Below are 25,958 nucleotides of genomic sequence, written 5' to 3' on the forward strand. Positions count from 1 at the left end.
CTGAGACATGAGCAGATGTCTGTGTGTGATACTCAATTTCAAGCTACATTGACTTTGTAGTACTTTTCCCAAGGAAAGCTGTGCCATTGCAGATTGATTTGTGTGTATAACTCTTTGCAACATTCTCACCATCTCAAGGTACACATCTGAAAGCAGCAGCTCTATGAACCGATCGCCAGGACAACCATCGTCATATCGATCTGATGAAGAGATAATGCAAAACATGGATAGACTCGTCTCTACCACAGATGAAAGGTATAGTCTGCTGAGAACTGATCTTAAAATAATTTATCCAGTTGCAATTCTTACTCAGTATGTCATCAGAACATGCACAATCTATTTTACTATCTAGGGGTGATAAGGTGGCACAGTGGTTAGCACTGCTGCCTCACAGTACCAGTGACCAGTGTTCAATTCCCGGCTTGGGTCACTGTCTATGTGGAGTCTGCACAGTTCTCTGTCAGTGTGGGTTTCCTCCCATAGTCCACAGATGTGCAGGTTAGGTGAATTGGCCATGCTAAATTCTCCTTCAGTGTACCCAAGCAGGTGCCAGAGTGTGGCGACTAGGGGATTTTCACAGTAACTTTATTGCAGTGAATGTAAACCTACTGGTGACTAATAAATAAACTTGTAAACTTTATTTAAATTTGGAACTATCAGTATGAGCCACATACTGTTTCCAAAGTGAAAAATACAAAATATCAGCTGTATATCCCAGAATAAAATATTAAGGCTACTGTATGAAACTCTGCTGTGGTTTGTGAAAATCTTTTGCCAATGTAATATTCCAATCAAAAGTGATTTATTTTTTGGCATATGACACATGCTAGCAGTTTACACCACAAGAATTCCAGTTCGAGACCATGTCTAGCTTAGAATTTCAAATTTTCTAACTGACTGACAAATGGGACCCTTCAAAATATGACCTTAAGGAAGGAATTAATTTTGTAACAATTGGAGACAGTGCTGAAGATGCATAAAGAATGCTAGTAAAGCCTCAACGATATATACCCACATCATTTACCTTGCCTTTCCAGACTTTACCCCAAATCTCAGGCAGGGTTTAAACTAGTATGGAGGGGGGGTGTGGAGGAGAGAGACAGCTCAGGCACTGGGAGTGAGTTGGAGGTCAGGGTAAGTCTAGATGATAGGAAAATCCCCCAGGAGAAGGAGGATCCGAGGGGGCCTGAGGGTCTTAGGTGCATCTGTTTTAATGCGAGGAGTGTGATGGGAAAGTCAGATGAACTTAGGGCCTTGATGTTTGCGAGGAATTTAGATGTGGTGGCAGTGACAGAGACGTGGTTAAAGGAGGGGCAGGACTGGCAGCTAAATATTCCAGGGTATAAGTGTTTTAGGTGTGATAGGGGAGGGTTGAAAAGAGGAGGGGGAGTGGCGCTCTTAGTTAGGGAGCAGATCACAGTGGTGCAGAGGGAGGATAACATGGAGGGGTTGGAAATTGAGTCTCTGTGGGTGGAGTTGAGGAATAGGAAGGGGGCCATTACTATGCTAGGAGTGTACTATAGGCTGCCTGATACCCTCTTCCACTGCTGTGGGCTATATGTAGGGACATTTTGGATAAGTGTAGGAAGAACAGGGTTGTTGTAGTGGGAGATTTTAATCTCCGTGGGGTGGATTGGAAGGTGCCTAGAGCTGGGGCGTCTGATGGGGAGGAATTCGTAAGATGTGTATTGGAAGGATCCTTGCAACAGTATGTAGATAGCCCGACTAGAGAGGGGGCGATACTGGATTTAGTTCTGGGAAATGAGCCGGGTCAGGTGGTTGAGGTTGCGGTAGGCGAACATGTGGCTAATAGTGACCACAACTCTGTCTACTTTAGGATACGAATGGAAAAAGACGAGAGCTGTCCTAAGGGGAGGGTGCTAAATTGGGGGAAGGCTAGATGCAGCCGGATTAGGCAGGAGCTCAGGGATACAGACTGGGATAGGCTGTTGAAAGGCAAGACCACGTTGTGCATGTGGGAGTCTTTCAAGGGAAAACTGCAAAGAGTGCAGGAAAGGCATGTGCCGGTTAGGAGAAAGGATGGGAAAGGTAGGATTAGGGAACCGTGGATTACTAGAGATATAGAAGACCTGGTTAGGAAGAAACGAGGGGCGTATGTCAGGTCTAAGCAGCTGGGAACGGAGAGAGCGTTGGAGGAATACAGAGAGAGTAGGAGGGATCTCAAACGGGGAGTTAGGAGAGCAAAGAGGGGGCATGAGATGGCTTTGGCAAGTAGGGTTAAGGAGAATCCAAAGGCGTTTTACTCCTATCTTAAGAACAAAAGGGTGGCTAGGGGTAAAATCGGTCCTCTCGGAGACAGACGTGGGGAATTGTGCTTAGAGGCAGAGGGAATAGGGGAGATCCTGAATGAATATTTTGCGTCGGTATTCACGAAGAAGAGGGGCTTGATGTCTGGTACGGGCATTGAGGGAGCGGTAGACCAATTGAAAGATCTATCGATTACAAGGGAAGAAGTGTTAGGGCTTTCAGATGGTATTAAAACCGGTAAATCTCCGGGGCCCGATTGCATTTATCCTAGGCTGCTTAGAGAGGCGAGGGATGAGATTGCTGGGCCTCTGACGCGAATCTTTGTCTCTTCTTTGGACACAGGTGAGGTCCCAGAGGACTGGAGGATAGCGAATGTGGTACCGTTGTTTAAAAAGGGTAGGAGGGATAGCCCAGATAACTATAGGCCGGTGAGCTTAACGTCAGTGGTAGGTAAGTTGATGGAGAGGATTCTTAGGGATAGGATGTGTGCGCACTTAGAGCGTTGCAATCTGATTAAGGATACGCAGCATGGCTTTGACAAGGGGAAGTCTTGCCTTACGAATCTGGTAGAATTCTTTGAGGAGGTGACAAAAACGGTCGACGAAGGACGAGCCATTGATGTCATCTATATGGATTTCAGTAAGGCGTTTGGCAAAGTCCCTCATGGTAGGTTGGTACAAAAGATTAAAGCTCATGGGATATGTGGTCAGGTATCTAGATGGGTAGAGAACTGGCTTGCAAAGAGGAGTCAGAGAGTAGTAGTGGAGGGGTCTTTTTCTAGCTGGAGGTCTGTCACTAGTGGTGTGCCGCAGGGCTCGGTACTGGGACCTCTTCTCTTTGTAGTGTATATAAATGATTTGGAAGAGGGAGTAGGTGGTGTGATCAGCAAATTTGCTGATGACACCAAGATGGCTGGATTGGCGGGCAGTGAGGAGCAATGTCTGGCAATACAGCGGGATATTGATAGGCTGGTTGATTGGGCAGATACATGGCAAATGGAGTTTAATCCGGATAAATGTGAGGTGATGCATTTTGGCTGGAATAATGTAGGGGGTAGTTATATGGTAAAGGGTAAGCCCGTAAGGAGTATAGAATCGCAGCGAGACCTGGGGGTGCAAGTGCACAGGTCTTTGAAGGTGGCAGTGCAAGTGGAGAGTGTGGTGAAGAAAGCCTATGGTATGTTAGCCTTTATAGGAAGGGGTATAGAATACAAGAGCTGGAGTCTAATGTTGCAGTTGTATAGAACGTTGGTTAGGCCGCATTTAGAGGACTGCGTCCAGTTCTGGTCGCCTTACTACCGGAAGGACGTGGAGACTCTGGAGAGAGTGCAGAGGAGGTTTACCTGGTATGGAAGGACTGGGGTATGAGGAAAGATTGAAGAAATTGGGGCTGTTTTCCCTTGAAAGACAGCGACTGAGGGGGGATCTAATAGAGGTATATAAGATTATGAAGGGTATAGATAGAGTAAACAGAGGTAAGCTATTTCCTATGATAGAGACACATAGGACAAGGGGCCATGGACTTAAGGTGAGGGGGGAGAGGTACAACACAGATATTAGAGGGACGTTTTTCACACAGAGGGTAGTGGGGGTATGGAATGCTCTGCCAAGTAAGGTGGTGGAGGCAAACATGCTAGAGTCATTTAAGAGTAACTTAGACAGGCACATGACTGGGTTGGAGATGGGTGGATATAGGAGATTGTTTTAAATAAGGGTCATTAGCATTGGGGTGTCCCTGGTAATGTAAATGGATATGGTATGATGATAATGTTTTTTCTCTTTTCATTCACGGGTTTTAAGTTGGTCCACCTCGTGTCCAACGAGGGGCATACACACGATGGGTCGTACTGGGGCTGCTCTTGGTTGTTCGAGAGTGGCCTAGTGCTTCATGTCGTAAGTGTGCCTAAACTGGACCAGATACTGGGCAAGACGATAGCTCAGTGACTATCGCTGATTGCTGTGCAGACACATGGATTTGGGCTGGTGTCTGTGGGAGTTTGCGCATTCTCCCCGTGCTTGTGTAGGTTTTCTCCGGGTGCTCCAGTTTCCTCCCACACCCCAAAGATGTGCTGTTAGGCTGATTGGCAGGAATAAATTGTCCCTAAATCGGACTTCCTCAATCTGGATGGCCATAAAACATTGACAGGGGTTGTGGGTGGAGAGGGGGACTAGTGGTGTTGAGATGGCGGCGTGGGCTCGTTGGGCTGAAGGGCCTGTTTCCCGGGCTGATTTTGTTCTTTCTTTGTACTTTGAGTTTAATTTGATAGATTTCTGTGTTAAACTTTATCTTTTTGAAAGTCAATATGCAAATTATATGGCTTACTATACTCCACTTGGGCGTTAATTCCTAGAAGAAGTTTTTTTTACTCATTCAAGGGATGTGGGTTTGCTCACTAGGACAGCAATCAGTGCTCATCCCTAGATAAAAGCAAATTACTGCGGATGCTGGAATCTGAAATCAAAAGAAAAAACGCTGGAAAATCTCAGCAGGCCTGGCAGCATCTTTAAGAGAGAAAAGAGCTGATGTTTTGAGTCCAGATAACCCTTTGTCAAAGCCCCTCCTCGCCTCCCCCATCCCCATCTATTGATTCTTTCAGAAGTGCCTCAAAAATTTCCTTTTTGTCTTTCTCAGCAACCTGGGGTAAGTACCACCTTTGCTTAAAATATTCAGCAGGTCTGACAGCAGCTGTGGAGAGAGAAACCGACTTAGAGCTATATTTTCATGGAGGAAACGAGAAACTTCCTGGCTTGGCAAAGCCCCCTTCCCTCCCACGCCCATTATATTTTTGTTCCAGAATGGTAGTGTTTCTGAAAACTTGGGTAGTCATTCACGCTTGGTTTCAAGTCCATTTATTTTCCACTTTTTATATTTTTTCATTCATCACCCTGTTGCCATTGTGCTGACAAAATCATTGTTTTACTGATATGCTCATCCTCAATTGTTAAATCTTTTTCCAGGTCTTTCAATCGCTGTGTTTTTAACATGTTTCTGCATTTTTGTATTTATCCTAGTGAAACCTTTCTCCTGTCTCACTGGAGAAAGTGCTCCCTACACTGGCCACTTTTCTCTTTCTTATTTTTAATTTGTTAATTTCTTAGTCCAAAGATGTGCAAGTTAGGTGAATTGGCCATGATAAATCCTCCCTCAGTGTACTCGAACAGGCGCCACAGTGTGGCAACTAGGGGATTTTCACAGTAACTTCATTGTAATATGAATGTAAGCCTACTTAGAACATAGAACATTACAGCGCAGAACAGGCCCTTCGGCCCACGATGTTGCGCCGACCAGTTACAAAAACAATGACCCACTAGCCTATACCAATCCCTTTTCGTCCATAAACCTATCCAGAGATCTCTTAAACGCCCCCAAACTAGACGCATTTACAACTGCAGCAGGCAGGGCATTCCAATCCCTCACCACCTGCTGGGTAAAGAACCTACCCCTGACATCCGTCCTGTAGCTACCCCCCCTTAATTTAAAGCCATGCCCCCTCGTGCTAGCTTTCTCCATCCGAGGAAAAAGGCTATCACTATCCACCCTATCTAAACCTCTAATCATCTTATATATTTCAATAAGATCCCCTCTTAGCCGCCTTCTTTCCAACGAAAACAACCCTAAGTCCCTCAGTCTCTCCTCATAGGACCTCCCCACCATACCAGGCAACATCCTAGTAAACCTCCTCTGCACCCTCTCCAACGCCTCCACATCCTTCTTGTAATGCGGGGACCAGAACTGCACACAGTACTCCAAGTGCGGCCGCACTAGAGTAGTGTACAGTTGCAACATGACGCTGCGACTCCTAAATTCAATCCCCCGACCAATAAACGCCAAGACACCGTACGCCTTCTTAACAACCTTATCTACTTGATTCCCAACTTTCAGGGATCTATGTACACATACACCTAGATCCCTCTGTTCATCCACACTATTCAAAGTCCTCCCGTTAGCCCTATACTCGACACATCTGTTGCTCCTACCAAAGTGAATTACCTCACACTTCTCCGCATTAAATTCCATCCGCCACCTCTCGGCCCAGCTCTGCAACCTATCTAAGTCTCCCTGCAGACTATGACACCCTTCCTCACAATCTACCACACCTCCAACTTTGGTGTCATCAGCAAATTTACTAATCCACCCAACTATACCCTCATCCAGATCATTAATAAAAATTACAAACAACAGTGGCCCCAAAACAGATCCCTGAGGCACACCACTCGTAACTGAACTCCATGATGAATATTTACCATCAACCACCACCCTCTGTCTCCTATCTGATAGCCAATTCCTGATCCAACTTCCTAGATTACCCACAATCCCATACATCTGCATTTTCTGCAGAAGCCTACCATGGTGAACCTTATCGAACGCCTTACTAAAATCCATATATACCACGTCAACCGCCTTGCCCCCATCCACCTCTTTGGTCACCTTCTCAAAAAACTCAATAAGGTTAGTAAGGCACGACCTACCCGCTACAAAACCATGCTGACTATTTCTAATCAATTCATTACACTCCAAATAACTATAAATCCTATCCCTAATAATTTTTTCTAAAACCTTGCCCACAACAGAAGTAAGACTCACCGGCCTATAATTCCCGGCAAAGTCTCTGTTCCCCTTCTTAAACAATGGGACAACATTCGCTATCCTCCAATCCTCCGGGACTACACCAGAGACCAATGACGACCTGAAGATCAGAGCCAGAGGCTCTGCAATCACCTCTCTAGCCTCCCAGAGAATCCTAGGGTAGATCCCATCCGGACCAGGGGACTTATCTATTTTCAGCCCCTCAAGAATTTCCAGCACATCCCCCTTATCAACCGTAATACTGTCTATTTTACACCCCTGCAACCCAATGTCCTCCTCAGCTAAATTCATGTCCCCCTGCGTGAACACCGAAGAGAAATATTGGTTCAATACTTCTCCAATCTCCTCCGGTTCCACACACAACTTCCCCCTGCTGTCTGTAACTGGCCCTAATCTTGCCCTGACCAACCTTCTGTTCTTGACATACCTATAGAACGCCTTAGGATTCTCCTTAATCCTATCAGCCAAAGTCTTCTCATGTCCTCTTTTAGCCCTTCTCAACTCACTCTTCAACTCCCTCCTAGCCAATCTAAAGCTTTCTAGTGCACTATCTGAGCCCTCCAATCTCATCCGAACATAAGCCTCCTTTTTCTTTTTAACCATCGACTCAACTCTTCTAGTGCACCACGGTTCCCTAGATCTACCAAATCCTCCATGCCTGACAGGGACATACCTATCAAGGACTCGCAGTAGCTGCTCCTTGAAAAAACTCCACATTTCGGACGTTCCCAGTCCCTGTAATCTCCTAGTCCAATCTATGCTTCCTAATTCACTCCTAATAGCCTCATAATTGCCCTTACCCCAGCTAAAACTACTGACCCGAGGTTCATGCCTATCCCTTCCCATCACTAAGGTGAACGTAACCGAATTGTGGTCACTATCACCAAAATGCACACCAACTTCCAAGTCTAGCACCTGGTCTGGCTCATTTCCCAGCACCAAATCCAATATAGCCTCACCTCTAGTTGGCCTATCTACATACTGAGTCAAAAAACCTTCCTGCACGCTTTGTACAAACACTGACCCCTCTAGCGAGCTAGAACTATAGCAATTCCAATCAATATTCGTAAAGTTAAAGTCCCCCATAACAATTACCCTATTACTTTCACTCCTAACCAGGATTGTCTCCGCAGTCCTTTCTTCAACCTCTCTAGAACTTTTAGGAGGTCCATAAAAGACTCCCAACAGGGTGACCTCTCCTCTCCTATTTCTAATCTCCGCCCATACTACCTCAGCTGACAAGTCCTCATCAAACTTCCTCTCCGACACTGTGATACAGTCCTTGACTAGCAATGCTACCCCACCCCCCCTTCTACCTTCATCTCTACTCCGACTAAAGCATTTGTACCCCGGAACCTGCAACAACCATTCCTGACCCTGCTCTATCCATGTCTCTGAAATGGCCACAACATCAAAGTCCCAGGTACTGATCCATGCTGCAAGTTCATCCACTTTATTGCGAATACTCCTCGCATTAAAGTACACACATTTCAAACCCTGCTCCGCCCCACCCCCACTATGCCGTGCCTTGCATTCCCCAACTATGCCCCCCTCACTTTCACCCCCTTTCCTCACTATCCCTCCCCCCCTCCGAATCAGTTTAAACCTCCCTGCATCGCCTTTGCAAATTTACCCCCCAGGATATTGATTCCCCTCTGGTTCAGGTGTAGACCATCCCTCTTATAGAGGTCCCACCTTCCCCAGAATGAGCCCCAATTGCTCAAGTACCTGAACCCCTCCCTCCTGCACCATCCCCTCAGCCATGAGTTCAAACTTTCCCTCTCTCTATTCCTCTCTAAACTATCTCGTGGCACAGGCAAGAGTCCAGATATAACTACTCTTTCAGACTTTGCCTTTAGTTTCCACCCCAACTCCATAAATCTTTGCTTAATATCCCCTTCCCATAATCTCCCTATGTCATGTGTCCCCACATGAACTATAACTTGGGGTTGATCTCCCTCTCCCCTAAGAGTCCTGAATACTCTGTCCGATACATCCCGGACCCCAGCCCCTGGTAGGCAACACACCAGCCCTGAGTCCCTACCCTTACCTCCAACTCTCCTATCCGTCCCCATAACTGTGGAGTCCCCAATCACGAGGCCCAATCTCTTACCCCTAACCACCTGAGGCTTGCCAATAGGCTTACCCCCAGAGACCTGCTCCCTTTGGCTATCCCCAGTTGATTTCTCCTCAACTGTAGCCTCCAGGACCGAAAACCTATTTTGGAGGGGAACAGCCCCAGGGGATTGTCCCCCCAACTGCTTCTTTCCCCTCTTCCTGGCAGTGACCCAAGACTTATTTCTAGGAGTGACTAACTCCTTATAACTCCTATCTATGTCCCCCTCCACTTCCCGAATTATGCAGAGCTCCTCTAATTCCACCTCCAGCTCCTTTACACGCTCCTCCAGAAACTGCAATCTATCACACTTCCTACAAGTAAAATCACCTGAAACACTGCTGGAGTCTCTCACTACATACATCCCACAGGAGATGCAGCTTACAGCCTGAACTGCCATCCCTGAATCAATTACCAGCAGAAAAATAAAAATATAAAAAAAAACTTCCTACACACTTATAATTAGGTTAGAGGAGGTGGAAGGGTGGGATTCTCTACCAGTGTAGAGAATCGGGTATCCTCTCTGCACTAATTTGTAGGGTTAGGGGCACGAGAAAAAAAAACTACAACTACCAGTAAGCGTCTTAGTGACGACTTCCGGTTTCTAACTAATTTAAAAAAAAACCGCCGAAACTCGCGACTTAGTACTAGAAATAAAAAGTTAAACGGTATAAACAGAAAAATTTACCTTGTTTTTGCCTCCTCACACGCCCAAAAATCGCTGCCTCTCGACTCTGCTCCACAGGAACAATGAGCAACTTGTGACTAATAAATAAACTTTTACCTTTTTTAGGACCATGTTGGTTTAGTTAACACTCCTGGTCACGGGAACGTGCTTTTCCTGCATGTTCAGCATGATACCTTTAAAGATGTTTCACTTCTCTTGGGTGAAATATTGCAAATCATTACCCTCCGTTCATGTCATTCAGTTCTTCCCTCATTGCATTGAATTTAATTTTTTCAAGGTTATGTCCCTGGCTCCTGGTCTTCAATATTTCTGACAGTCAGATCATGTTAGTAATTATTTTTCTTTGATGGCTGCAAAACTCACTCCCCCTCTTCCACCATTCTAGTGGTATGAAGACTTATTTTTCTGGTGTATTTAATGAGCTAGGAGGAGGAAAATTCTTCCAGCACCACTCCAGCCTTCAAGCAAATCACAACCTCTCCTCGCTGCTGCAGTTTCCAACCCCCATCACACCAGCCCCTCTGTCCCAACCACAATCTTGAGCTCCTGGACCATGATCTGCTTCCTTCCCATCACTCCACTCTGCACCCGCCCCCACAAGCACTGATCTTCTGATTGCTAGGCTCCAACCTCCCCAAACCGACTGTAATCCAGCCTTTTTCATTTATATTTCCAATTAATATCAGCAGCAAGTGTGGCAGTGTTGAATTTGTGACACTTTAAGTCTGGTGATTCACAGAGATCAAAAGGGAGCCAGCATTTGTCTGGAGGAAATGTGGCCTTCTGCTGCTGGCTTTCTTATCCACCACCACCACCCAGTCTGACAATCTGGTCAGCTCTCGGTTGGGTTGAGTTCCTGTGTTAAATAATTCCTGGGATTTCTTGTCACTCTCCTATGACAACTGTGCTCCTCACTCCCTCCCTACTTTCCCATAAATTTGGGCCTTGGTTTTTTTTCCCCAGTTATTAATTAGACTGATTAAAGTCTCCCACTAAAATACTTTCCTGCTTTTTTTAACTGCCTTCCTATCTCTTCATAGTGCAAATGATCCTATTTATTCTGTACATGGAGTCCTTAGCAGGCTCCTGTTTTAGCTCAATTTTTTTTTAGTATTTAAGGACCCTAACTACAAAACTCATTTGTAAGTTACTTTCTTCCATTGGATCACTTCTTTCATCTCTACGGTGACCCTGAAACACAAGGTTAAATCACTTCTCTTGTTATCTAATCTATCCTTTATTAAACATTCAGGGCTTAAGAGTGTTTATGTTTATAGTCGATTTATTAGTGCCACAAGTAGGCTGCAATGAAGTTAATATGAAAATTCCCTAGTTTCCACACTCCACGCCTGTTTGGCCATGCTAAATTCTCTCTGTGTATCCAATGTACCTAACGTGCACAACTTTCAGATTGTGGGAGGAAACCAGAGCACCCAAAGTAAACCCATGCAGACTCATTTGTAAGTTACTTTCTTCCATTGGATCACTGCTTTCATCTCTACGGTGACCCTGAAACACAAGGTTAAATCACTTCTCTTGTTATCTAATCTATCCTTTATTAAACATTCAGGGCTTAAGAGTGTTTATGTTTATAGTCGATTTATTAGTGCCGCAAGTAGGCTGCAATGAAGTTAATATGAAAATTCCCTAGTTTCCACACTCCACGCCTGTTTGGCCATGCTAAATTCTCTCTGTGTATCCAATGTACCTAACGTGCACAACTTTCAGATTGTGGGAAGAAGCCAGAGCACCCAAAGTAAACCCATGCAGAGTCTGCACATAAAGTGACCCAAGCCAGGAACTGAACCCGGGTCCCTGGCGTTGTGAGGCAGCAGTGCTAACCACCGTGCCACCATGAGTATTATATTTATTTTCATCTTCAGTAGTGTTTCTGAAACTCCCACCACATCTTTGTTCCCCACAATTGCCTTCGTTTGCTGCCTTGACAGTCCTTGCAAGTTTTTTTCTCCTTTGTTTAAATGCTGCCCCACAATTTTTTTTTGTACCAACCCTCATTTTAAAGAATTCCCAGTTGTTTACGACTGCTGTATTGCTGCACTTGCACCATACTGCCGGCTTAACTCCTGAATCTCATTGCTTGTGGGACCTTGCTTACACTGTTTGAGCTTTGGACAACCTATCATTGAAAAAGGCATTCTGCAAATGCAAGTTATTTCTTTCACTCACTTAGATGGAGGGGAAAATATTGTAGGCTGCCACAATGTGTAATCTCCATATTGAAACACTTTTTATTACCATTCTGCTTATTGGGCACTCCTTTGGTGGAGTCCACTAGAGGTAGACAAAAGTCATAGGTAGAAGAAAGACTTGAATAAGGCACTCACTGAGTGTTAAAATAGGTGGCGTGGGCTTGTAGGGCTGAAGAGCCTGTTTCCTGTGCTGTGCTGTTCTTTGTCTTCAGTGCAAATTACCAATAACTTATCATCTTTTGCGCTATTAGGGCATTTCTTTCTAACAATGGGGGAAAAGATTGGAGAATTGATGTGAAGTTTGGCTCCTTAAAACTAGTCAATGAAGAAGATCATGTAGTTCTTGTGAGGTAACAGTTTAAAGAAAACTCCCTTTTGTATCCACCTCAATTTGAATTGCTCAAAGAACTTGTCCTAATGCATGTGATTGATAAATTTATATTAAAAACTTGGACAACTTGTACATAAGGGAAATCTACAATAATCTGTACCAACCTCTTCTGACTTCAACCAGATCATGTATTTGAAAAGAGTATGTCACTAGTCCAAAGCATAAGGGGTGGAGTTTCCTCTTTTTGCATCTGAGGCAATAGGACCTCCTAAGCACTGATATTCCAGGAGAATTGGGTAGGCATGAGCTCTTGCCTGTGAGGGAGCTCAGCTAATTGTCCCACTATTTAAATGAAGGAATGGAAATTGGGCAGTTTTTTTTGTGCTCTTGTGCTCCAGCTAAACAGATTTTTCTGTATCCATTGTGTCAGAATGATCCAGTAACCTAGGTGCAGGAAATCTGCTGCTTAGTGTTTACAGGATATGTCTTTTTAACTGATCCGTGTCTTAAGTAGATGTCTCCTCATCTTTGAGCTTTTGTGTTACTTTATTTCAGGATCGCGGAGGCTTTGTGTGACCCACTGTCTAAGCTGCCCCCATTACACAAACAAGCTGTCCTCGCTACAATGGAGGAGGTATTGTCAAGAAACAGTAATTACTGAGTTGTAAGCAATCTATAGAGTGCTTTAGCAAGGTGCACTGGTTACATTAATTCGCCTTGTATCAGCATGGTGCAGAATTCATAGCTCTAAGAGTTTGGAGTTTTACCCTTATTTAATACATTCTGATGCAAAGAACAAAAGTTCTGTTAAGTATCCTCCATCCAGTTGCTTTTTACTGCATGATACCTATCAAGACGCAGAATTTCCTACATGTTTCCCATTGTCCCTGCTTTAGCTAATAAGGATGAAAAATGAATGCTTCCAAGAGGATCAAGGTGAGGTCACAGTTTCTGCTAATGTTTTCAGATAACACCCTCACATTTTATGTACAGGTAACAATAAGCACTTGTATTTGTATTGTGCCTTTTAACACAGAAAAATATGCCAAAGCACTTCACAAAAGTTTAATCAGACGCATGTTATGCCAAACCAAATGAGATATTAAGTGAGGGCACAAAAAGCTTAGCCAGAGATGTGGATTTTACACAAAACATAAGAAATAGGAGCAGTAATGAGGAATTTGGTTCTTTGGGTCTGCTCTGTCATTAGGAAGGATCATGGCTAATTTTTGGATTTCGTCCACATTCCTGGCCATCAGGAAAAACCCTTAATTCCGTTAATTACCAAGAAACTATTTATCTCCAATTTGGAAATGCTCATTAACTGAGCATCCAGATCCTCTAGGAAGAGAATGCTAATGATTCATGGCTCTCATGGAATGAAGATGTTTCTCCTCATCTTATACGACCAATTCACAGAACGGTTGCACCATAGAAGGAGACCATTCAACTCATTGTGTCTGTCCTGGCTCGTCAAAGGATCAATTTACCTAGTTCCATTCCCTTGTCTCCTCCTCCTTTTCAGATAACGAAACAGTTCCCTCTTGAAAGCATGAACTGCCTCCACCACACAGATCCCCTTCCCTAAAGGACATTAGTGAACCAGATGGGTTTTTTTGACAATCAGCAGTGGTTTTGTGATCATCAGTAGATTGTTAATTCCAGATATTTTTTAATGAATTTAAATTCCACCATCTGCTATGGCGGGGATTCGAACACGGGTCCCCCGAACATTAGCTGTGTTTCTGGATTAATAATCTAATGGTAATACTACTAGGCCATTGCCTTAACATATCTTCCTGCTTTTGTACTCTGCCCCTATCAGTAAAGCCCAGGACAATGCATGGTTTATTAATCATGCTCTCAATCTTTCCTGCCATCTTCCATGATTTATGTACATTTACACCCAGGTTCCTCTGCTCCTCCACCCACTTTAGAGTTACATCCTTTATTTTGTATTTCTCCACATATTAAATTGAATCACTTCACACTTCTTGGCATTAAATTTCATCTGTCTCTTGTTTACCCATTGCTCAAATCTGTCTGTGTCCTTTTTAAGTGCTACACTATCCACCACACTGTTTACAATATTTCCAAGTTTTGTATCATCTGCAAATTTTGAAATTATGTCCTGTATGCGCAATGTCTAAGTCATAACGATACATCAGGATGAGCAGGAGTCCTAACACCCGCTCCTGGGGAACTCCATTAAAAACTTTCCTCTGATCCAAACAAAAATCACGATCTTGCTACTTTCTGTTTACTGTCACTCAGCCAATTTTGTATCTATGTTTTATTCCATATCCATTATCCTTATACTTTGGCCCTAGTTCTGCAATCTCCAGCTGAGGGAAGCAGCATCCTTCCTGTCAGAACTGCTAAAAATATATATATATGCTTTTCAATAAGATTACTACACATTATTGAAAACTCCAGACAATACAAGTCCGTTCTACTTGACATCTTCTCATGAGACAGCTCCCTCATCCTAGGAATCAATTTGATGAACCTTCATTGAGCCACCTCTAAGGCATGGACATCCTCTGTTAATGAGACCAAAACTTTACACAGCACTCCAGGTATGGTCTCATCTGTAGATCTATATGATTAAAGTAAAAATAATAGAACTTTTTTTTAAATGCAAACATAATTGAACTACAAATATAATTGTTGCAAGACCTTCATACTTATGCTTCTCTTTGCAACAATGGCTAACATGCCATTTTCCTTCCTAATTACTTGTTATACCTGCATGTTAACTTTGTGATTTGTGTACAAGGATCCTAAAATCCTTCTGAAAACCAATGTTTACTAGTTTCTCAATCAAAGCAGAAAATGCTGGATAATCTCAAAGTCTGACAGCATTTTGATTTGATTTATTATTGTCACATGTATTAGTATACAGTTAAAAGTACAGTTTCTTGCGGGCTATACAGACAAAGCATACTGTTCATAGAGAAGGAAAGGAGAGGGTGCAGAATGTACTGTTACAGTCATAGGGTGTAGAGAAAGATCAACTTAATATGAAGTAGGCCCATTCTTGTGGCGAGAGAATGGAGCTAACGTTTTGAGTCTGGATGACCCTTTAGAACTCCTATTACTAGATTCTCACCTTTTGGTAAGCAATTCTGTTTTCCATTCTTCCACTAAAGTGGATAATTTTATACTGCCCCATCTCCTTGTCCATTCATTTATCCTAAATCCCTTTGCAGTCTCTTGGTGCCTTCCTTATAGCTTACTTTCCCACCTAGCTTTGTAATGTTAGCAAACTTGGATATGTTACTCTCAGCCCCCTCATCCAAGTCATGGATATAAATTATAAATAACTGAAGTCCAAGCACTAATCCTTGAGGCATGCTTCTAATTGCATCCTGCTATCTTGAAAATAACTTGTTTTTTTTCCCTTAGCAATCCTCAATCCACGCTTGTCTGCTACCCCTAATCTTAGCCCAAATCTTGTGTAACAATCTCTTGTATGATGTCTTACTGAATGCTTTCTGAAAACCCAAATACATTGCACCCATTTGTTCTTCCTTTTCTGTCCTGCTCATTACAACCTCAAATAACTTTAGTACAATTGACAAGCATGGCTTCCTTTTCATTAAAATCATGTTGAATCTGTCTACATATATTATAATTTTCAGTGCACTCTGTTACCACGTGCACGCAACATAATCTCATTGAGTCTATGAGAAAGTACCTGGTATGTCACGATCTGCAGCTTCTGAATAGGTTAAATGTGGTAGCTTGAAATGGTGCATGTTTGTGAACATAAGAAGCAAATTACAGCGCAGGAATAGGCCCTTTTGACCCTCCAAACCTGCCCATCTGAACTAAAACCTCCTACCCTTCTGGGGACCATATCACACTATTCCCAACCTATTCATGTATTTGTCAAGACACCCCTTAAAAGTCTTTATCGTATCTGCTTCCACTACTTCCCCTGGCGGCGGGTTCCAGGCATCCACCACCCTCTCTACAAAAAAAAAGTACCTTGTACATCCCCTTTTAAACCTTATCCCTCGCACCTTAAATCTATGCTGCTAGCCCCACACACACACACACACACACACACACACACACTCACCCATGGCCAGCAGCAGCGGCAGCAGACTGGTTAAAAAGCTTCTGACTATCCACTCTATCCATACCCCTCATAATCTTGCAGACTTCCATCAAGTCACCCCTCAACCTCCGTCGTTCAAGTGAGAACAAACCAAGTTTCTCCAACCTCTCCTTATAGCTAATATCCTATTGTACTGCTGTTTTTCTAGGTGGAGAGGGGCATAGCCATATATCACTTCATTGTGCCAGAGGTCAAGGCCTTCAGTCACTAAGTGGAAGCCTATATTTATAGTTTCCAATGATCTTAGGGACATGTGCACTCCACAATCCTTGTCTAACCAATCCACAAAACATAGTAATATCCTTTGTCTTGCCTGTTATTTTGCTCCTGCACACGTTTAATACTAATCTGATAACTGAGTCAAAAGCATTTGTTTTAATGTCACTCTGTAAATTTTAAGAAAACTTGTTGTCAAACTGTAGAAAGAGATCCAGCTGTGAGGGAGCTTGCAGAGGCTGAGAACTGGCTGTTTGACTCAAATTATTTTATTCCCACAACGTGGTAGTTAGGCCACAAGACCTTTCAAAAGCATGATTAAGGATTTCCATCAGTGTGACCCAGCCCTACAACCTGCTAATAGTAACACATGAAACATGACAACTTGATTGAGATACCAATTGGTTGGCTCTTTTATTGATGTTGAGCTGTAGTGCAATTTTTGATCCATTTTTATTTTAATTATTTCCTTGGGTTCTGCACCATTATGATGCGCATTTGTCACTTAACATTCAAAATAGTCTGAGAATGGTAAACTTTGTTTTATTGTAACTGTACATGCATTTCGTAAAATCCTTGTAAAGTTTGTCTTCTGTAATTTACACAGGTTTTTGTGGTTTTCTAACTACTTCTGTATTACCACCTGTTCTTTAGATCCACTGGCTTCTGGAAGATGAGATTGTTTCAGCTCTGCGCCATTCAACAAATATTACTTTAGCTACACTACAGAAAGTGTCTGATCATGTGTTGGGATCAAAGGGCAGGCCACGATGTCACAGCGAAGAGGTTCCTTTAAAGTTTGTCTTTGGTCCGGAGCAATCACTGGAGAAATTTAAAGAGGTGAGAAGAAATTTTGGGTGTGGCTAGCTGAATAATGAGTTATTCTTAATACATAATTCATAGGGAACTGTGTATTGCAGCCTGCCTAGCCACTTATTCAGGAAAGGCTTTTAAAATCAAGGAGACCATGATGGCTCTGGTAGATTACACATAGCAGTCAGCCCAGCTCCCGCTAATTGTCATACTTCGACAAGGACCAAGCCTGATGAGAGGTTCTGGCTCCAGCACGTTAAGTTAAACCAGATAGAGATATTCAAACTGAGTGAGAAGGTGTTTAGTTAAATCCTTCTACGATATCCCGAGGTTTTCCAAGAAGAACTAGAATTATTAAAGAGGCCCTGGGCTATGACGTATGTAGACCCCAAAACCATGCTGAAATACTAGCAGACAAGACCAGTCCCTTACAAGACCAGTGTTAGAGAAAGCGGAAGCAGAACTTACACACCTTGAAGGCCTTGTTATCTTAAGATTGGTGCAATTTGCAGACTGGGCTGCACCTATCGTTCAAACCAGACAAATCAGTCTGTATTTATGGCAATTATAAGCTGTCAATCAAGCAGCCAAATTCAACAGAGATTCCATGCCCAAAATCGAGGATCTATGTGCCAGATTAGCTGGCAGCTTAGTATTTGCTAATCTAGATATGAGTCTAGTTCACTTGCAGCTTGAATTAGATGAATCATCCTGAAGGAATGTCACTGTCAACACTCACAAGGGCTTGTATGAGTATACCCAGTTACCATTTGGAGAATCATTGGCATGCATGACCTTTCAGCAGGCAATGGTCAATTAATTACAGGGGTTACCCAGAGTTGCAGTTTATTTAGATGACGTGCTGATAACCAGTTGCACAAAATTTGAGCACTTAGCCAATTTGGAGGAGACATTTAAAAGGTTCAAGAATGCTGGAGAGTGTTTGAGAAGGGAAAAATGCACTTTTCAGGCCAATGAGGTGGTCTATTTGGGTTACAGGGTAGAAGCAAAGATACTTCACCCCTTGGATAAAAAAGGTGAAGGCCATAAGGAAGCATCTGCTCCCAGGAATACCTTCCTGGGTAAGGTAAATTACTATGGTAAATTCATCCCAAATTTGGCCATCTTGTTTAACACCCTTGCACATCTTACTGAGGAAACACCAAAGGTGGTTTTGGGAGGTGCCTTCAATCAAGTGAAGCAAAACTTCAAGTCTAATAATCCATTTCAACCCTAAAAAAGAGCTTTTCCTTACATGTGACGCCCCTCTGTATGGAATTAGAGCCATATTTTCCCACAGATTGAAGGATGGAACAAAGTCCAATAGTTTACACGTCAAAGACCCTCTCCAAAGCATAAAAGGGGTGCTCCCAAGTCGAAAAAGAAGGATTAGTGGTCATGTTCGGCATCAAGAGATTTCACCAATATGTATATGGAAGATATTTCACAATAGTAATGGACAATAAACCATTATTGAGGTTATTCAAAGGAGGGAAGAGGTGGTGCAGTATTGTTGCTGGACTAGTAATCCAGAGACTCAGACTAATCCTCTGGGAATCTGGGTTCGAATCCCACCACGGCAGATGGTGGAATTTAAACACAATAGAATATCTGTAACTAGAAGTCTAATGATAACCCTGAAACTAATGTCGATTATCGTAAAAACCCACCTGGTTTACTAATGTCCTTGGAAGAAGAAAATCTGCCACGCTTGTCTGGTTTAGCCTACATGTCACTCCAGATCCACAGCAGTATGGATGACTCTTAAATGCCCTCTGAAATGGCCAAGCAAGCCACTTGGTTGTATTCAACCACTATGAAGAAAACACAAAAGAATGAAACTGGATGGACCACCTGACATTGACCTAGGCAACAGATATGACATTGGCAAACCCATCCCTATCAACTCTGCCAATTCTGCCTTACTAACGTTTAGGGGCTTGTGCCAAAATTAGGAGCACTGTCTCGCAGATGAATCAAGCAACAGCCTGACACAGTCATACCCATGGAATCATATCTTAGAGATAATATTTCAGACGACACCACCACCACTGTTCCTGGGTATGTTGTGTCTCACCAGCAGGACAGACCCAACAGAGGCAGCAGAGTTGTATACAATTAGGATGGAATTGCCCAGGGAGTCTGCAACATTGGCTTTGGACCACATGAGGTCACATGGCACCAGATCAAACATTTCAAGGAAACCTCGTGCTGATTATCATATACTGTCCCCCCTCAGCTGATGAATCAGTACTCATCCATGTTGGATACCACTTGGAGAAAGTACTGAGTATGGCAAAAGTGAAGAATGTACACTGGGTGGGGGACTTCAATGTCCATTACCAAGAGTAGCTTGGTAGTACCACCACAAACCGAGCTGGCCCGGGCTTAAAGGACTTCATTGCAAAGGCAGCAGGTAGTGAGGGAACCGACAAGATGGAGAAACATACTTGAGCTCATCCGCAAATCTTGGGAATCATGTGACTCACTGACCAATGGGACAGCAGCATGCACAATTTGGAGTTGGAGAGAGGGCTTTAAAACCCACAATAGGAGGCTTGACAGGTTCTGATAGTTGCGATAGTGCAGTTGTTTTGCTGCAAATGATTTGTGTAAGTAGTCTTTTCTTCCTCTAAATAAATAGTTGTTATTTCACCAGTTGTCTGGCCACCTGGAGTTTTGTAACGACAGTGTGAATATGCTAATGATTAGGAGCACTCTATATTTTGAGTTAATCAGAACAGATATCTTTCCAATGATTTTAGTTATAATGGTTGCTTTTTCCATGTTTTCATTTTAAGGAGTTTAAACGCATGAATCTTCCAGGATACCTCCTGAATGAGGAAGCAGACAACTTCTACTACCTGTCCGTGAGTCGCTTGCATGCACAAAGAATAGAAGCCGTGCAGAAACTTTCCACAGAGCTTACTCGGCACAACTTGGCAAGTGAGTGTGTGGCAGCTGCATGTGATGAAAGTGCAGATGCAGAGGTAGCTCTGATCTGCCACCAACGGCCGGAACATTGGAGTAAACCTGTGGAGATGGCGACAGCATTGTCAGGGATGGAAGGAGAAAAACACGAAGAGAAGTCTCAGGTAAATGTTTTTCTGTCCAGCTAATGATTGGCTCATTAGACGTTTGAAATGAAGAGTTTAGTTGGGTGAGATAATAGCGCTAAGAGTTTTTTCTGTATTGGTTGATCAATAGATTCTTTTGGTGTTGGCTCCCGCTGTGATAAGCGGGTTTTAAGCTGTGCATTCCGGTGTATGCTGTTAAAATTACTTTGATTCATGTTTCTCACAATTTTAGATATTGTAATGCAGTAGAAACATAATATGTAGCCATAGGGTTAGCATGGTTTCAGCTGCAAGCATTTCTTGGTCCAACTGCCCTCAGCTGCTACATAATGACCTTCCCTCCACCTTAAGGTCAGAATTGTGGATGTTCACTGATGACTGCACAATGTTCAGCAGCATCCGCAACTCCCAGATACTTAACTAGTCCATGTCCAAATGTATCAAGACCTATACACTGTCCAGACTTGGGCTGATAAATGGCAAGTAACCTTCATACCACATAAATGCCAGGTAATGACTGTCTCCAACAAGAATGTCCTTTGATATTCAATGGCATTACCATTGCTGAGTTCTCCACGATCAACATCCTAGGGACTACAATTCACCAGAAACTGAAATGGACCAGCAATATAAATACTATGGCTCCAAGAGCAGGTCAGAAACTCAGAACCCTGCAGAGTAACTCTCTCCTGACTTGACAAAGCCTGTCAAACATCTAAAGGCATAAATCAGGAGTGTGATGAAATATTCAGTACTTGCCTGGATGAATGCAACTCGAACAACACTCAAGAAGTGTGATACCATCCAGGACAACGCAGCCCACTTGATTGGTGACTGATGACTGGTAGTCTCTAGGGATTGTAATACTTGTAGTTGCACCACAATCTGCAGGACAGACTGGGTCAATTTGTTTGCCCCCCTCATATATTCACTTAGCAGATTCTGAGTGCTGCAAGTTGAGTCAGTTGTTATTCATGCCTTGCTATGGTGTCTGTTTTGCAGATCTCGCAAGAGGAAAACAAGTCAACATCTGAGCGAATGTTAGTAGCTGCAGTGACTAATGGAGCATATCTTGCATCAGCTGACTCAGTTGAGGAGAGCATGGATGGGAAAAGCTGCCTGTCTATCAGCCAGTCTGATCAACAGGATCAAGTGTTTACAGCGATCAAGTCTGAGCGATCCCTAACAAGCACACCCCTAATGCAGTCAAGCCCAGGACCTGATAAAGTGCAAGTGGCAAATCCGCCATCACAGGCCTCTTCTACTGTGAGTCTTGCTGAATCTGTGCAGTCCATTATACCTGGCAGTACAGGTACGTCATTCTGTTTTATTTCATTCACATGTTCCTTTAGTAGCCAGAGTGTTAGACTATTGTGTTTTGAAGTAGGAGATTGCACTTAGCCTTCCAGGCCAGGATTTTCCGACCCCACCCACCCACCACCAGGATCTTCTGTTCCCACTGAAAGTCTCTGTACTTCTGACTGGCCTGGTGCATCCACCATGTGGCTTCCATCTTGATTAATTCTTACTCAGAGGGATGAGCGCAAAGAGAATTGAAATTGGAAGGAAAGATTTTGTACGATTGACAGAGTGCATTGAACGTTTGGATACCTGTTTCTAGGATCAGGCATCTTAATTATCCACAGCGGCTTTGCGGAAGCTTTGCATAAATTACCTAAAATGCGTGTCGAGTGTTTTGTTTTTAATTTGATTTTTCCCAGGCTCTTGATTCAGCAAGGTAAATAGTGGGTATCCGTTATCTGATAATATTTACTAATTTTGAGCCCAGGAGAGCAGTGGGACCATGGTCTAGAAATTCAAGTTTGTAGCACATATATTTTAAAATGGGAAATGCAGACCCTATTTTTGCATAATGATAGCTTGATTAGACTATATAACTAGACCAATCAAAAACTTAGAGCTATCTTAGGTTAAAACCCTTAATTAGGCAACGGGTTTTCATTGTAGGATCTCTGTAGTGCAGGAGGAGGCCATTCGGTCCATTGAACCTACACTGACAGCAATCCCATCCAGGCCTCATCCCCGTAACCTCTCATATTTACCCTGGGTCCCTTCTGTTATGCTAGATAATTTATGTTTGCATTTTGCTTAGTATTTTCCCCTTTCTCAATCTCCAAATCTTGTAGCATTCGTTTTTTTTGACACAAGTAGAGACTCCATCTGTAATCAGCCTGTTATCTCAAATCCCAGGCTTGCCCTTCACTTGAGCTTCTGGTCTCAATTTGGAGAGTTTTTGGAGTCCTTGAACAGATGACTAGATGGACTGTAACCTGCAGGAAAGCTGGCATTGGTTGGCTAAACATCCTTTGGACCACTTTGGAATCAAAACCTTAGGCTTTGTAGCAACCACAAAGTCTGTAGTCAGTTCAGGGCACCTTATTGTTCTTTTCTCTTCATGTTTCTGCATCTTTCTTTTGTGCTTTTTTGTTTGCTTTCTGATTTTGTCTTTTCCTTTGTGCGCATATAAAATCCTTGACCTTATCTTTTATCCCTTTACCTTTTAGGCTGTTGCAAGCACAGACCCAGCCGTGTGCAGAGTGTAGTTTCCAGCCAGGGCAGTCTGGATTCTGATCTGTTAGGTGAGAAAATCTGTTCTGTAACCTTTCTTTTAATAACCACATATACTTTGTTTCATTAAAGCATGTGCATTGAGCAGAAGGCACAGAAAACAGCACACAAGTAAATGTGTGCAAAGTGAGTACGTGTGCTATGGTGCCATTTGATCACTTTGCCATTACAGATTGTAGGAATGCACAAAACTATTTTGTAGTAAATAAAATACTGTGGATGCTGGAATCTGAATCAAAAACAGAAATGGTTGAAAAATCATGACAGACCTGGCAGCATTTGTGGAGAGAGAAAATAGACTTACTATTTCAAGTCTGTATGACTCTGACCGCTCATCTGTGCTACTGGAAGAGCAACTAATCATAGAAATGTACAGAATAGAATGAGGTCATTCAGCCCACCATAACTGTGCATGCTTGAGTTGCCACTGAAAGGAACAATCATTATTTTTTGAATCCTATCTATGTGACTGTTCTTTCTCTTGCTATATAAAAGCTTCTGTTACTCTTCCCATTTGTTACTAGTTCTTCTCTTCCAGCATTGCTCATGCGAGTAGAGTGTAATACTATACCCATTCCAGTACCTTGGCTGGATTTCTGTCACCTTTCCACTGACAGCATGCTGCACACATCTTTTACCTTTGGCACCCTTGTCTTTATGCTGTACCTCAGCATGAACTCTGCACTGACAGGAGAAACTTTTTTGATCTAATTTCTCCAGGCCTTTGGAAAATTTTAAGAATCTACATCAAGTCCCTCTTATTTGCTTCATAAGAAAGTAGATTACCAGAGTAGATGATAATTCATCATAACTCTCTCCTCTGAGTTGAGGGGTCAATTGCACAACCCTCCTTCAGATTCCATCCAAAAACTCTCCATCCTTTCTATAATAAGGAACCTGAAATTGAATGCAGTACCCCAGATGTGGTCTTATCAAAACCACGTACAACTTAAAAGGCTGTATGTACCAACATTTTACTTGCTATATCATCACCAATGAGCAGTGAACAGATGGATTAGTGACCCATCTACTAAAAACTTTGGATCTAATGTGTCTGCCGTTGTGTTGCCAAGGGTTTCCAGTCTACTTAGGAATTCAATTCCAAAGAAGTCACTTAGCACGAAAGTGTTAACTCTTGTTTCTCTCTCCACAGATGGTGCTGGATCTGCTGAGTTTTTCTGTTTTTATTTCTGATCTCCAGCAATGTTTTTGCTTTTATTTGTAATCTGCTCTCTTCTTCCCATTCAGCTTTGTTCTTTGTTTCTTTCCGATTAAATAGTCACAGATTAATCATTCAGCAATCATGCTGTCTCCCTGCCCTTGGGCATTATCTTTTCACTGCCACTTCTTTATGTTCCAACATCCATCTGCACCTTTCTCTTGATCCTGATGTGTTTAAAGAGCATTTTTCCATTTATGTTGTTAGATTCTGTTCGTATTCCCTCCCATGATTTGATAGCTCTCTTCATTCTAGTTGCTCCTCATCAGATGCTTGTAAAATCATAAAATCCTACAGTGCAGAAGGAGGTCAATCAGCCCATCAAACCTGCACCGACCACAATCCCATCCAGTCCCTATCCTCATAACTCCATACATTTACCTCAGCTAGCCCCCCCTTTCACTACGGAGCAATTTAGCATGGCCAATCCACCTAACCTGCATTTGGGACTGTGGGCAGAAATCAGAGCACCCAGAGGAAACCCACGCAGACATGGGGAGAACGTGTAGACTCCGTACAGACAGTGATCCAAGCCAGGAATCGAACCCAGGTCCCTGGCGCATGAGGCAACACTACTAACCACTGTGCTGCCCAAAACCTTAATATATCCAGAATTATGTCACACAACAGAGATCGAAGGAAGTTAGCTTCTGGGCTGTATTTCTCACAGTGAGTACAGCTGGTGGCCTAGCCACCCTTCTTAGTCCAGGATCAGTAATCTCCAAAGAGCACAAAACAATTCCAGCTCTTGTTTCTGAGCATTTGGATCCTACTTGACAAGGGAAGTTATTGTGGCTCTGTGTATTCACAGGTCTGAATGCACGCCAATTTGTTTGCACTTCACACTTTTCTTCACCTTGTCTGCAAAAAAAGTGCATTTGGATTTAAACTTACTAGGCTGTTACTTGCCACAAAACACATTTCAGCTGACTGTCAGCTACGACTCAGTTAGTTGCACTTTTCTCGAGTTACGATGTTCTATCCCCGTACCTGAGTGCAAAACTCAAGACAGACAGATGTTCCTTTGCAGTACTAAGAAAGAGCTGTCCTGTGGGAGGTGCTGCCCTTCAGATGAAATGTTAAACGGGGGCCCCATCTGCCTTCTTCGTTGGAGATATAAGAAGCTATGGCACTATTTCAGACAAGAACAGAGGAGTTGTCCTTGATATCTTAGTCAATATTTATCTCTCCAGCGACATCAACAGTGCTATTTATACAAATGTGCTGTGCACGAGTTGGTTGCCGTGCTTCTTCCTGTGCTTAAGTTATGAGAAACTGGTACTGTGTATCATTAATACATCCCCTTTTCTTCACACATCATGAGGTGTAATTGTGTATTTGGGACTACTTTTAAAGTTCATATATAAAATATATGTCTGAGTTGTTAAATGAGCCAGGTGCATTTTCATTAATTAACACAAATCAGATTGTTTTCATAAAAAGTGATCCTTCTAAGTTAATGGACCATCAAATAATTTTAATTTCATCAGCTCTTGAAAACATGGTGCAAAATATTGTGAAATTAATGCAAAATTTTGATAACCTAAGCTGAAGCAACATTTGGCTAAGTTGGTAGAAAAACTTACTTTTTTATGTTGTTTTCACCTAATGTTTCTTATTAAAACCTTGCTTGGGATTTTGCCTTTTTTTAAATTCATTTGTGGGACATGAGCATTGCTGGCTGGCCAGCACTTATGGCCCATCCCTAGTTACCCTTG

General features: G+C 42.9%; 1 protein-coding gene across 6 annotated transcripts in view; it reads left to right on the forward strand.

Annotated features, from left to right (window-relative positions):
• szt2 (SZT2 subunit of KICSTOR complex) overlaps positions 1 to 25,958 on the forward strand; it is a 216,868-nt gene that overhangs the window by 75,518 nt on the left and 115,392 nt on the right. For all 6 annotated transcript variants that reach the window (XM_080195317.1, XM_080195312.1, XM_080195316.1 and 3 more), the window contains 6 exons: positions 139 to 255; positions 12,756 to 12,834; positions 17,197 to 17,382; positions 20,157 to 20,450; positions 21,435 to 21,744; positions 22,958 to 23,032. In XM_080195317.1, the coding sequence (XP_080051443.1) occupies positions 139 to 255; positions 12,756 to 12,834; positions 17,197 to 17,382; positions 20,157 to 20,450; positions 21,435 to 21,744; positions 22,958 to 23,032 (1,061 nt within the window). The remainder of the gene's footprint in view (positions 1 to 138; positions 256 to 12,755; positions 12,835 to 17,196; positions 17,383 to 20,156; positions 20,451 to 21,434; positions 21,745 to 22,957; positions 23,033 to 25,958) is intronic.

The sequence above is a fragment of the Carcharhinus amblyrhynchos genome, chromosome 9 (genome assembly GCF_965287045.1).
Source record: "Carcharhinus amblyrhynchos chromosome 9, sCarAmb.v2.hapA, whole genome shotgun sequence".
In the NCBI taxonomy this organism is placed as follows: Eukaryota; Metazoa; Chordata; class Chondrichthyes; order Carcharhiniformes; family Carcharhinidae; genus Carcharhinus; species Carcharhinus amblyrhynchos.